Source organism: Anolis carolinensis, chromosome 1 (assembly GCF_035594765.1).
Source record: "Anolis carolinensis isolate JA03-04 chromosome 1, rAnoCar3.1.pri, whole genome shotgun sequence".
Taxonomy (NCBI): Eukaryota; Metazoa; Chordata; class Lepidosauria; order Squamata; family Dactyloidae; genus Anolis; species Anolis carolinensis.
This window is the reverse complement of record NC_085841.1, coordinates 234362094-234375794: the sequence shown is the minus strand read 5'-3', so window position 1 is coordinate 234375794 and position 13701 is coordinate 234362094. Positions and strand designations below refer to the sequence as shown.

The window sequence follows — 13701 nt, the reverse complement described above, 5'->3', positions numbered from 1 at the left end:
AAGAAATGCACACAGCTCCTATAATTCAGAACTCTATAAATTTATAATACTTGCTGACTATGGAAAAATTAACACTTGCGACAGAAAGATACAATGTTTAAACCTTTAAAACAGTGGTTCTCAACCTGTGGGTCCCCAGATGTTTTGGCCTTCACCTCCCAGAAATCCTAACAGCTGGTAAACTGGCTGGGATTTCTGGAGTTGTAGACCAAAATACCTGGGGACTCATAGGCTGAGAACCACTGCTTTAAACTGAAGGATTCTTACCTTGGATTGTTTGACCAGGCCAAACCAAACAATTTACAGCAAGGGATATTGTTGCACATGGATGCCCCCTCACAGTGGTGAAGAACAGGGCAAGTGAAGTCTAATGCCCTTCTCTTATCCCATTAAAGTCCCATGTGAGTGTTGGTGAAAGGAAGAGACTGCTAGCTGGTGGAAAGTAATTTCTGTCTCCCATTTTGGTTTTTGCCTTACATGTGTCACCAAGGCTCTTGAAATATTTGCCATTTAGAATAGTTCATTTTAATTCAGCATATGCTTGATTCATTTAGGAGCCTTGGTGGTGCAGAAGGTTAAACCGCTGAGCTGCCGAACTTGCTGATGGAAAGGTCGGCAGTTCGAATCCGGGGAACAGGGTGAGCTCCCTCTGTTAGCCCCAGCTTCTGCCAACCTAGCAGTTCGAAAACATGCAAATGTGAATAGGTCGGTAAGTACCGCTCCAGCGGGAAGGTAATGGCGCACCATAAAGTCATGCTGGCCACATGACCTTGGAGATGTCTACAGACAATGCCGGTTCTTCAGCTTAGAAATGGAAATGAGCCCAACCCCCTGAGTCGGATATAACTAGACTTAATGTCAAACCTTTGCCTTTATGTTCACTCAGTTAATCTTCCTGATTTGCAGTTGTACTGAGCTCCTGAAACAGTTGCTGAATTTGAATGGTCATCTAAAAGCCATTCTGTGACCAAGAAGAGCATAAGAGGAGGTGAGATGTTATTCCCTTCTAAGCTATAAACATAGTCTACATTTATTCTTGCTGTTTGTTCTGAACTGACATCAGTGTCAGCAGGAACACTTTCCCTTGATAGAGCTACTTGAGTAAGAACACATCCTCTTAACCAGCTGAGCCCAAAGCATAGCATGAACAGAGTCCCGCTTTCTGTATTCTGCTTTAGCCATTCCTTATTCTCCACAATCAGTCCAGAATATCTAGTTAATTCCTATTGAGTATTTATGGTTGCAGACTATGAAGTCTATGGAGTGGAAAATGATTATATCTAGTCCTTGAAGATATAGTGAACACAAGCAAGCAACAGTGGCAAAATGCAGGCCATATATTAGCCATAATTGGGGTGGGGGGTGAATTTTCCATCCTACACCTACTGCTGTTTTTCCTTTTTAAAAATATATATATATAGATTTCCACTTATCTAAATATTTCATATACCCTAACTTAATTGCATTACTATATTAAAAGTGATATAAATTTGCACAAATGTAGAAACAGAAATTATAAAATGAGATTTCCTAAACAGTCAAGATTATCATAAGAAACAGAAGCAAGCAAATTATATAGTCTGGCAGTCAATTTGGATATCAGGTCTCAAGGAGGGGGGCAGAAATCACCATGGACTCTGGGCTCTTTGGTGCTAACATTTTTGCCATTGTGAACAGTTGGCTAAGGAAGGCAGCCAGAATGAGAGGAAACAGTGTGCCATAAATAGCAGGTGTTTGCAAACAATTCTCAGAGTAAATTGCACTAACCCAAATCTGACAGGCAGAAGCCAGTCATATCACATAGGAAACAATCACTGAGCTGTCTGAGAAACATCTCAACTTGAAAGCTGCCTGAAAATAGAAGCAGCTGAGAAATTAAATCAAATGTGAATGATGAGAACAGACAGCACAATATATGCCAAAGGAATATTCTTTAATATATACAGAGCCAAGAAAAAAAACACTAACTATATAACAAATAAATTGCTACAACCTTAAGGGTAACCTTAAAGAAAGAAAATATTTTAACGTTAGAGGGATTTGATCTGCGCAGGAGGTGGCACGCTTATATAGGCTATGATAAAAGGCAGATAGAAAAAAATTTCGGAAACCATTTTATTAGATCCGCGCTAATTAAAACATGGGAAAAATACAAAATTCAATTCTATTATAACAAATTACCCCTATGGATCTCCACATTAGAAGCCAGCCAAAGAAAAATATTGGGATGGAAAATCTGGCCAACTTATAAAGATATATTGATAAAAAAGAAGGAATCATATGAATTAAAATCACAGGAAGAGATAAAACAGAAATTTAGTAATCTTTCTTGGTTTCAATATGCTCAAATAAAGGAACAATATAATAAAGATAAAATAAAGGGATTTGGTGACTTAGAGAACATATGGGACAAAATAATGTTCATGGAGAAAAAGGCAATTTCTAAAATATACAATAATTTATTGGAATGGACAACACAAACTGAAGAAATTAAAAAGTGTATGGTAAAATGGGCTAGAAATATAGGTCGACCGATTAATCTAATTGAATGGGAATCTATTTGGAACAAGAAATTAAAATACACCTATGCATCTGATTTAAAAGAGAATTGGTTAAAAATATTTCACAGATGGTATATGACCCCCCAAAAGTTAGGAAAAATCTATAAGAATTATGATAGTAAATGCTGGAAGTGCAAAGTCCAGACGGGCTCTTTTTACCACCTGTGGTGGACATGTGACAAATCGAAAAATTTTTGGAAAATGATTCATGCGGAAACACAAATTATTTTGAACCAAAAATTCCCTTTTAAAGCAGAATATTATTTACTAGGTATAACAGATATAAATACAAATTTTGATTTAAATGATGATATTTTATTCATATATTGTATTACAGTAGCAAGAATGATTTTTGCTAAGCAATGGAAAAGTGAAGATGTTCCGAAGAAAGACAGTTGGCTGAATAAAATAAGGGAAATACGCGACATGGACAAACTTACATTTCTTTTGAAAGAAACAAGAGGAAAAAGTGTTAGAGAAACAAACTGGAAAAAAGTAGAAGATTACCTTAAAAGTTTAAAAAAATGCATTAATTGCTGAACTTTGAGAAAAATGAGTGATAAAATATAGCTACATACAGTGTATAAATGTATAAATTTAAGTAGGGAAGAGAACTTCCCATAAGAAGGAGTTTCCTGTTATTGGTTGTATTATTTCATCATTATGTAAAAGTTTTTCTTTTCTTCCCCAACCCCCTCCCTTTTTCCTTTACCTTTTGTAAGTTTTTTTTCTGTTTTTTTATTATTATTTTTTCTGTTTTTTTATTATTATTATTTCTTCCCCCCCTTCCCCTTCTACCCTCACTTTTCCCCGTTTTTATCTGCAATCACTGTATGTGAAAAAGATTTAATAAAAATTATTTTTTAAAAAAATTGCTACAACCTTATGCAGAATTATAGCTGTTGCATCAAATGACCCCATCACTTTTTTCTTAGCAGGTAATTCTACAACAAGCGGTTAAAAAGTAAGTACAGGTTGAATTGTATCCCTTATGTGGAACTCCAAAATTCAAAGCACAGTTTTTTGCAGATTTGATTTAAAATGTTCTCTCTCAGAATCTCTAGATGCTCAAGTATGAGCTGGAAAACCTAGAATTCCCAAAAAGTTATTCTCTCGTGTAAAAAAAAAATATGGGAGGCATTTGAGGTTTTGCCTCATTTGTGGGGTTTTACGTCTTTACTTGCAATGAATGCTGAGGGTTGATTGTACTTCAAAATTGTCCAAACAAATGTTTGAGATAGTAACACCTTTGCTTTCTGATGGTTCCACTGGATACTTTTGAAATAGCTAAGTCCAGGGTGGGAGAAAGAACTCTTGTGTTTTGGGGCCGGGCTGCGGCACAGGCTGGTAAACAGCTGCTGCAATAAATCACTCTGACCATGAGGTCATGAGTTCGAGGCCAGCCCGTGGCGGGGTGAGTACCCGTCAATTAAAAAATAAATATATATATAGTCCCTGCTCATTGCTGACATAGCAACCAAAAAGATAGTTGCGTCTATCAAGTAGGAAATAAGGTACCACTGTTATGATTGAGCCTCATGGCTCTGTTACTGACAGACGTGGGCGTAAGACTCCTCGAGAGTCAGATACTCTCGAGGAGCGAGAGAGAAAAAGACTGCGAGACATATTTGCAGCACCATCTGACGAGGAGTCTTTCGAAGGGTTTACGGAGAGAATGGAGGAGGGGCTGGTTAGCTCAGAGGAGGATGAGATGGATTGGACTCGGGTAAGGGAGGAAGTGGGTGCCACTGGCCATGATGGGACAGAAGATGAATGGGGACCTTCAGGATTAGACCCATGGTTTAGCTGGAGGGATGGGACGGGATCCACAGCTGGAGATGCTGTTGGGCGTAGTCAGAGGTGTTCCAGCTCTGACGAGGAAAGTGATGAGGAAACGCCCGGGTTAAGGAGGACAGCTGACAGTGATGAAGATTTGTAACTGGCATAAAATGGGGCTTGAGAGCAATTGCAAATTGCGTTGGGCAAGGTAATCTGGGCAAACGCTTGGGATCCGTGTGTGTGTGGGACGCTTCCCTGAAGACTTGTGTGCTTTCCTGTGCTGTGACGTAAGTTGATTGGAATCCAGGGTCAGACGGCGGGAGGGATTGTGTGGGCATTTGTTTGTGCAAACCTGTGCTTACTCTTATTAGCTTGACCTTCCGTCGTCTTCTTGACGGACGCCATCTCCTGCTTTGAGAACTCGGACTGAACTGACCACGGCTTGTCTTCCCCCCTTCTTGGACTTGGAAAAACTACAAACGTCTGCTTCTGGCTTTGATCTACGGAACGGAACTGGTCTACTCAACTGCTACAATCCTTGGCTGATTTACTCGTGTTGGAGATCCTGTCTGCTGTGTGTGTGGGGGAGCGACGCAAGTTACTCTAAGCACAGTGTTGGCAGCAGAGTGGAATCTGCTGCCAATTAGTTGCATTCTTTGTATCTTTTGTTCCTTGGCTTTCGTTTCGTTTATACCCAGGCTGAAGCAAGCAGTTTGTTTTTACCCGGATTAAACTCCGGTTTAATCCGGTTTATCTTTTGAACATTTACTTTTGCCCCTTTTTGCTCCTAAAGGCAAAAACTGCCTGGCCCTTGTGTTTTACGGGCATTTTTGAGTTCTGTAATCTAATAAACTCTGTTACTTTGAATCTTGTGGCGTTCTGTCCTTGACAGATTGCCCAACGCCTATAAAAAGTTTATTGCAGCAATAAACCCGTCAGGAAGACGATGGATGAGTTAAGGGCCAAAGTAGACCAATTGCAAACGGCTTTTACCGTTAGCCAAACAGCTCAGGCTGTGAAAGGACATGTTTTGACTCCTGAACGCTTTGACGGAACCAGGTGCAAGTTGCCAACCTTTTTGGCACAAGTGGAGCTTTATTTTTCTCAGCTCAGTGCTCATGCTTTTCCTACAGACACTAGCAAGGTGGCCTTTATTTTGAGTTTGTTGACCGGTCCCGCAGGACAATGGGCCACTAATTTAATTTTGGGAAATGACCCAGTCAAGGACAATTTGAATAATTTCAAAAAGTTGTTAACTGATACTTTTGGGGATCCTCTCCGCACGGAGAACGCTGGGTGGGCTCTGTATCGGTTGAAACAGGGAAAGGGGACTGTTTTGGATTACTTAAATAAGTTTAACCTGTATCGCCACCAGCTGGATTGGGGGGAAAATGCATTCATGCTTTTATTTACTGCCGGGTTAAGTGATATGCTCCAGGATGAATTAGCACGCTTGGAGCCGGCTGAAAGCTGGGACGCCTTAGTAGCTAAGGTGCTGCGTTTAGATGCAAGGTTCGAGGCTCGTAAACACTCAAAAGCAATGTGTGCGCCACCCATGCATGTAACCAGGGCACCTGTGGTGATGGGGGAAGAGCCCATGGAGCTTGGGGTCTTTAAAAAGCTGTCTACAGAGGAAAAGAGCCGTAGGAGGCAGCTGGGCTTGTGTTTGTACTGTGGGAATGCTGGGCATTTTGCCAAAAATTGTAATGTGAAACCTTCCCAGCTTTCGGGAAAAGGCCAGCCCTAGTGCGACGTGAGTCCAACGCACTAGGGCTCCTCAAGCAGTCAACTGAGGGGAAGAAGCATGTTTTCGTACCCATTACATTATCTGTTGGGGGAAGGGAACTTGTTTCTACTTTGGCACTGCTGGACTCAGGGGCTACGGTCTCCTATGTAGATATTGAGTTTGCTAAGAAGCATGGCATTCCTAGAGTGCGCAAGGCATGCGACGTGTGGGTGGAAGGAGCAGATGGGAGACTGCTGGAGACTGGGGTGGTTAACCATGAAACCTCAGCAGTAACGTGGGAGGTGCAGGGAGTAACGGGAACGTTTGTGTGGGATATTACGAGCTTGCCTAGATATGATGTGATCCTGGGGAGGGATTGGCTAGCTGTAGTAAACCCACAAGTAGATTGGGCAACACGTAAAGTGATCTTAAAGAGGCAGGATTGTTGCACTCTAAATGTTACTCATTCTGATATGGAGGGAGTGCCTGCTGAGTATGGGGAGTTCTCTGATGTATTTTGTAAAAGAGAAGCGGACAAATTACCACCGCACAGGCCATATGATTGCGCCATCAAGTTGGCAGAAGGTGCGAAACTGCCAGCAGGGAGGCTGTATGCCTTGACTGTACCGGAAAGGCAAGCTTTGCGGGAGTTTCTAGATGAAAATTTAGCCAAGGGGTTTATTCGCCCATCTAGTTCTCCAACTGCGGCACCAGTATTCTTTGTAGCCAAAAAGACTGGGGAACTTAGGCTGGTCTGTGACTATCGGATCCTAAACAAATACACCATTCGGGATAGGTACCCGCTCCCTTTAATCTCGGAACTGTTATCAAGGGTGCAAGGGGCTAAGGTCTTTACCAAGCTTGACCTGCGGGGGGCCTATAACTTAATCCGTATACGGGAAGGGGATGAATGGAAGACGGCATTTAACACGTGTTTCGGATGCCACGAGTTCCGAGTCATGCCTTTTGGGCTTTGTAATGCTCCTGCGGTATTCCAGAGGTTCATGAACGATGTGTTCAGGGACCTAATTGACCAATTTTTAGTGATTTATTTGGATGATATCTTGATTTTTTCTAAGGACGAGAAAGAACATCGTCAACATGTCAAGCAGGTTCTGCACCGACTGCGGGCTAATGGGCTTTTCGCCAAGGCTTCCAAGTGTGTCTTTCATGTGCCTGAAGTGGAGTTCCTAGGTCATGTAGTGTCAGGTAGGGAACTTAAAATGGACCCACATAAGGTTGACGCCGTCAACTCATGGCAGGAGCTGAAGTCTAAGAAGGATGTACAAAGGTTCTTGGGTTTCGCTAATTACTACCGGGAGTTTATTCCGAATTTTGCAAAGCTCACGGTACCTTTGACGCAGCTTCTGCGCAAGAAACAGCCATTTGTGTGGGGGCGGGAAGCTCACGAGGCGTTTCTACAACTAAAGTCTAGTTTTCAATCGGACAACATACTAACCCATCCTGATGTTGACAGACCGTTCGTGGTAGAAGCGGACGCTTCTAGCTACGCGTTGGGGGCTGTATTGTCTCAGAAGGATTCCTCAGGGACCTTGCGTCCCTGTGGATTTTACTCGCGGCAACTAACACCCTTCGAGCAGAACTATACCATATGGGAGAAGGAGTTGTTGGCGATTAAGGTGGCGTTTGAGGTGTGGCGGCACTGGCTTGAAGGGGCACGGCACCAGATCGTGGTCAGATCTGATCACAAGAACTTAGAGCACTTGCAAACAGCAAAGAAGTTAAACCAGCGTCAAATCCGCTGGGCTTTGTTTTTCTCCAGGTTTAACTTCAAGGTGCAGTTCGTGGAGGGGAAGGCAAACTTGCGGGCCGATGCTTTATCCCGCAAGCCGGAATTTAAGACCAATGAGCAGGTAGTATGTCAGACCATCTTGCCTACTGCCTCTCTGTGTGTTGTAGATAATGAGCTTGGGTTACATGACCAGATCCTTGAGGCTCAGAAGGATGATGTGTGGACTCAGGAGCAACTGATGCTGCTCTCTGCAGGTAACCGTACCATACTGCCGCATCTCCAGGATCAAGACGGGGTATTGGTGCGTAGGGGGCAGGTTTACGTACCAGTAGGGACCCTCAGGTTGGAGGTGATTAGAGCCCACCATGACGAACCCATGGCTGGGCACTTTGGCAGGTTCAAGACCGTACAGCTTATCACCAGGAGCTACTGGTGGCCAAAGATGCGGCAAGACATTCTGCGCTTTTGTGACAGCTGCGCCGTTTGTCAGCAGAGTAAGACGCCTGTTGGGCGCCCTAGAGGGTTGTTATCGTCTTTACCTGTTCCGGAGAGGCCATGGCAAATCATTTCCATGGATTTTATTTCAGATTTGCCTAAGTCTGGGGGTTATACTTGTATTTGGGTGGTGGTGGATTTATTTAGTAAACTGGCTCATTTTATTCCTTGTTCAACCATTCCGGCGGCCCCTACGTTGGCCTTACTATTTACAAAGCACATCTATCGTTTGCACGGAGCACCCGAGGTGATTATTTCAGATAGGGCTCCGCAATTTGTGTCACGCTTTTGGAAACACTTCCATGAGTGTTTGGGGACTAAGTTAAACGTGTCTTCAGCTTTCCATCCGCAAACGGATGGACAGTCGGAACGGGTTAATGGGCTCTTAGAGCAGTATCTGCGTTGTTTTTGTTTAGATCAACCCACGGCTTGGGTAAAGTGGTTACCGGTGGCGGAATTTGCTTACAACAATGCGGTGCACACGTCTAGTCAGCATACGCCATTTGAGCTAACTTATGGTTTTCACCCACGGGGAGGTGTGGCGCCGTCGACCAATGTGGTCTCTTCGGACCCTGTGTACCGCTCTTCGGAAATGGCTGCATTGCATGATGTTGCCCGTCGCTTACTGTTGGAAGCTAAGGCAACGCAGAAGACTCAGGCTGACCGCCACAGGCAGGCAGGGGAGGAGTTGGAAGAAGGGGATTTGGTGTGGTTATCTTCCAAACATATTAAACAGGCTGGGGGAAAGTTTGCGCCTCGGTATTTGGGTCCCTTTCCTGTCGTTAAAAAGATTTCTTCTGTTGCGTTTCGTTTGCGTTTACCGTCTAGTTTAAAGGTCCATCCAGTCTTTCATCGTTCGCTGTTGAAACTTGATACCTCTAGTCGTCGTGGTGCTATAGCGGAGGGTATCACTGCCACTTCTCCGCCATCGGGGGAGGAGGCCTTTGTGAGAGGGGATAGTGTTATGATTGAGCCTCATGGCTCTGTTACTGACAGACGTGGGCGTAAGACTCCTCGAGAGTCAGATACTCTCGAGGAGCGAGAGAGAAAAAGACTGCGAGACATATTTGCAGCACCATCTGACGAGGAGTCTTTCGAAGGGTTTACGGAGAGAATGGAGGAGGGGCTGGTTAGCTCAGAGGAGGATGAGATGGATTGGACTCGGGTAAGGGAGGAAGTGGGTGCCACTGGCCATGATGGGACAGAAGATGAATGGGGACCTTCAGGATTAGACCCATGGTTTAGCTGGAGGGATGGGACGGGATCCACAGCTGGAGATGCTGTTGGGCGTAGTCAGAGGTGTTCCAGCTCTGACGAGGAAAGTGATGAGGAAACGCCCGGGTTAAGGAGGACAGCTGACAGTGATGAAGATTTGTAACTGGCATAAAATGGGGCTTGAGAGCAATTGCAAATTGCGTTGGGCAAGGTAATCTGGGCAAACGCTTGGGATCCGTGTGTGTGTGGGACGCTTCCCTGAAGACTTGTGTGCTTTCCTGTGCTGTGACGTAAGTTGATTGGAATCCAGGGTCAGACGGCGGGAGGGATTGTGTGGGCATTTGTTTGTGCAAACCTGTGCTTACTCTTATTAGCTTGACCTTCCGTCGTCTTCTTGACGGACGCCATCTCCTGCTTTGAGAACTCGGACTGAACTGACCACGGCTTGTCTTCCCCCCTTCTTGGACTTGGAAAAACTACAAACGTCTGCTTCTGGCTTTGATCTACGGAACGGAACTGGTCTACTCAACTGCTACAATCCTTGGCTGATTTACTCGTGTTGGAGATCCTGTCTGCTGTGTGTGTGGGGGAGCGACGCAAGTTACTCTAAGCACAGTGTTGGCAGCAGAGTGGAATCTGCTGCCAATTAGTTGCATTCTTTGTATCTTTTGTTCCTTGGCTTTCGTTTCGTTTATACCCAGGCTGAAGCAAGCAGTTTGTTTTTACCCGGATTAAACTCCGGTTTAATCCGGTTTATCTTTTGAACATTTACTTTTGCCCCTTTTTGCTCCTAAAGGCAAAAACTGCCTGGCCCTTGTGTTTTACGGGCATTTTTGAGTTCTGTAATCTAATAAACTCTGTTACTTTGAATCTTGTGGCGTTCTGTCCTTGACAACCACTTATAAAAGTGGGGAGGCAAGTTTAACTAATTTACAACATTGGAATGAGGAAGTGAGGAAGTGCCATCAGAGTGATGATGAAGCAGCTGCTCCCCCCTGTGGCCAGAATCGAACATCCCCTCAGGAGAAGGTTAAATTGCCTCTGCGTCTGTCTGTCTGTTGTCTCTGTCTTGGTTCGATGTGTTTATGGGCATTGAATGTTTGTCCTATATGTACATAATGTGATCCGCCCTGAATCCCCTTCGGGGTGAGAAGGGCGGAATATAAATACTGTAAATAATTAAATAAATAAATGTTAATGTTGCGATTGGCCGGCTTGATTAGCATTGAATAGCCTTGCAGTTTCAAAGCCTGGCTGCTTCCTGCCTGGAGGAATCCTTTGTTGGGAGGTATTAACTGGCCCTGATTGTTTCTTGTCTGGAAGTCCCGTCTTCTGAGTGTTGTTCTTTATTTACTGTCCAGATTTTAGAATTTTTTAATGCTGGTAGCCAGATTTTGTTCATTTCATGATTTCCACCTTTCTGTTTAAATTATCCACATACTTGTGGATTTCAATGGATTCTTTGTGTAGTTTGGCATGGTGGTTGTTAGAGTGGTCCAGCATTTTTGTGTTCTCAAATAATATGCTGTGTCCAGGTTGGTTCATCAAGTGTCCACAAGCCATAGATGTGGGTGAAATGTCAGGAGAGGATGCTTCTGGAACATGGCCATATAGCCTGGAAAACTCACAGCAAGCCTTCAACAACACATTGTCTATCTACTGTTTCTCGGGCAATAAGAAGAATGGAGAAGCTTACAAAAAACCTTGGGAGAAGCAAGTAGACGAGGATTGTAGCTCATGGGTAGACATTAAGTAATTTCTTGATCTGATACCCAAACTGTACTTGCCTTATTTGGAGAGGGACACAGATGCAGATGCCCATATGTTCTCCACAACAAGAACGATTACAACTCCAAATATTAGTTAAGTCTGGAAATCCTGTTCCTCCAATTAAACAATTCTGATTAAATTTAGAGTTTCAACACATTTGTTCTTAAAAAGGTACTCCTGCTTCTAATAATTTCTCCCACATAATATCAACATCTGAGAATTATACAGCTTTTAAATAACCATGTTCTTGGTTTGGTTTGGTTTTGTTTTTCCTTCCAAAATGACAGAAGATTCAGAATAAGCTTTCAGATTAGAAGTTTCCTCCTTCCTTTTTCTTTGGTGCAAGTGGAGGTAGGTAACCAACTTCCTGGTAGTTACAGTTTCAGAAAAGTGATATTTAATCCCCAAGTTGTGCAAATGTGTATGTATGAACATTAACACGTTTACCATTTTGAAACCATTCTACTTCTGAACCAAATATTGAAATATGTTCTTCTTGCAATATAACTTCAGATTTCTTCAACAAACCTCTTCTTTAAAACTATAAATCATTCCAATCAGCAAACTGATATTTATAAATTATTTTAGCTAAAATAATGCTCATAGTCTAGTATTGTACTCAGACTTAAAAGTACTGCTGATTTCAACACGGCATACTACAAATACAATTGTATGGAAAACCTAAATTCTAAATAGTATAACCTTTCGGTAAACTAAAATATTTACTCCATTTGGCCCATTTAAGAAGAGAAGAGTTCTATTACAAAATCTTCCTTTTCAAGCATACAGAAAACTCTGCAAAGCATCCCTCATCTCCTCTCCCTATGTACTTCCTTTTGCCTAAAAATTTATACCTCACACCACAGACACATTTCTGAAATAAATGATTCATTGTAAAGTAGAAAATTATACCAGTGAAACAGAACATTTATAGATGCTTGAGAAAACCCTGCTTTTGTTTCGTTCTTCTTGTAAAAATCAACACAGAGAGTGTATGTGTGCCTTCCATACCAATTACACCAAGTAATATATGCTGAGTATTGCAGAACGCATTTGGCCACGTCTTAATAGCACCCCTTGGGAGCTGACACCAACTTTCAGCACTAGCCCATCACTGCAGATTAGCAAGGGAACATATGCGGCTACAGCATTCAGCTTTTCTCGCACCAGGAAAGGATATTTTGAGCATTGCACACCAATCCTGTGTCTCTGGGAAGTGGAATTCTCTTTCTGTAACAATAAATAGTCCAATTTCTCCAACCATACAAAGCAAAGTAACAGATCTTTACACTATTAGAACAATCAAGCACTTTGCATAAAAACTATCCAAAATTTAAGAACACTTAATTTTTACATATTCACAGGATAACTAGCCAATTTCTACTAGTTTAATTTTTGTCTGAGTAGGTGAATGTCATTTCAAATGAAACCAGCAGTCTTTTACTTTGTTTGATTTGTAAAGTAGTATTTGCTTTAAATGTCCACGCTGAGCACTTTAGAAAAAAGTAATTCCCTCTCAAATATTAACTTAAACAGCCTAAAGAAGAAAATCACATCCACATGAACATTATTAAATCAGTCCCATGGGGGAATTAATATTTGCAGAATGGAAGAATGCCCTCCAAACCTTGTTGTTACATTACAAGGCAAGTAAATAAATCTCATTCATATATATGTAGATTAGATATTATATATAGACACACACACATATACACATATACTATCTGTGTGTGGGTGTATAACAGATAGATGTCAAGGAAAGGTACAGTCCTTACTTCTCTTCTTTATTTAATAATCAAACCATTAGATATTTTGATACTACTCAGAAAAATCAACGTATTTCCATATCCACAAATGCTAAAGAGAACCAAATATCTTCTTCATCTGACCTTCAGTGATTTTATTCCAAGGGAGGGAAGATACACAGAGCTGTGTTTTATTGATTCATAAGCATCAAACAAGTCTTGTCTAAATCATTGTGTCAGTTACACACAAACTGTATAAAAGCAATTCTTTGGGCACCAAAGACAAAGCTAAAAATCTGAAGCAGGTCCAATACTCACTGAAGGCAGCAACCGCCAGGGCCAACGTGACAACAATAGAAGCCCACGAAACCCACAGCGCCTTCTTTCTGTAGCTTTGAGCTTCATGAGGTTTTAACCTTGTGCTGCTTTCTAGTAAACCTGATGAGAGAATTGAAAATAATTCCTTTTACTGCTTTTAATAAAATATAGTGAGATCCTGTCAGAACCCCAAAAATGGATTTTCCCCATGCATGCTTTCTATGTGTGTTGTCGTTCGATTCAGCATATTTAAACAAATACAGGTGCATGAGTTCAGCTGTCTCCAGCTGTGTGCCTACAGCTCACAGAGAGGTTTAAAATGTACTACTTACTACCCAG

General features: G+C 42.3%; 1 protein-coding gene across 1 annotated transcript in view; it reads right to left on the bottom strand.

Annotated features, from left to right (window-relative positions):
* The window catches only part of tmem163 (transmembrane protein 163), a 120607-nt gene that overhangs the window by 100145 nt on the left and 6761 nt on the right, over nucleotides 1–13701 (bottom strand). Inside the window, exon 2 of the mRNA XM_062967030.1 lies at nucleotides 13363–13482. Coding sequence (XP_062823100.1) covers nucleotides 13363–13482 — 120 coding nt within the window. The remainder of the gene's footprint in view (nucleotides 1–13362; nucleotides 13483–13701) is intronic.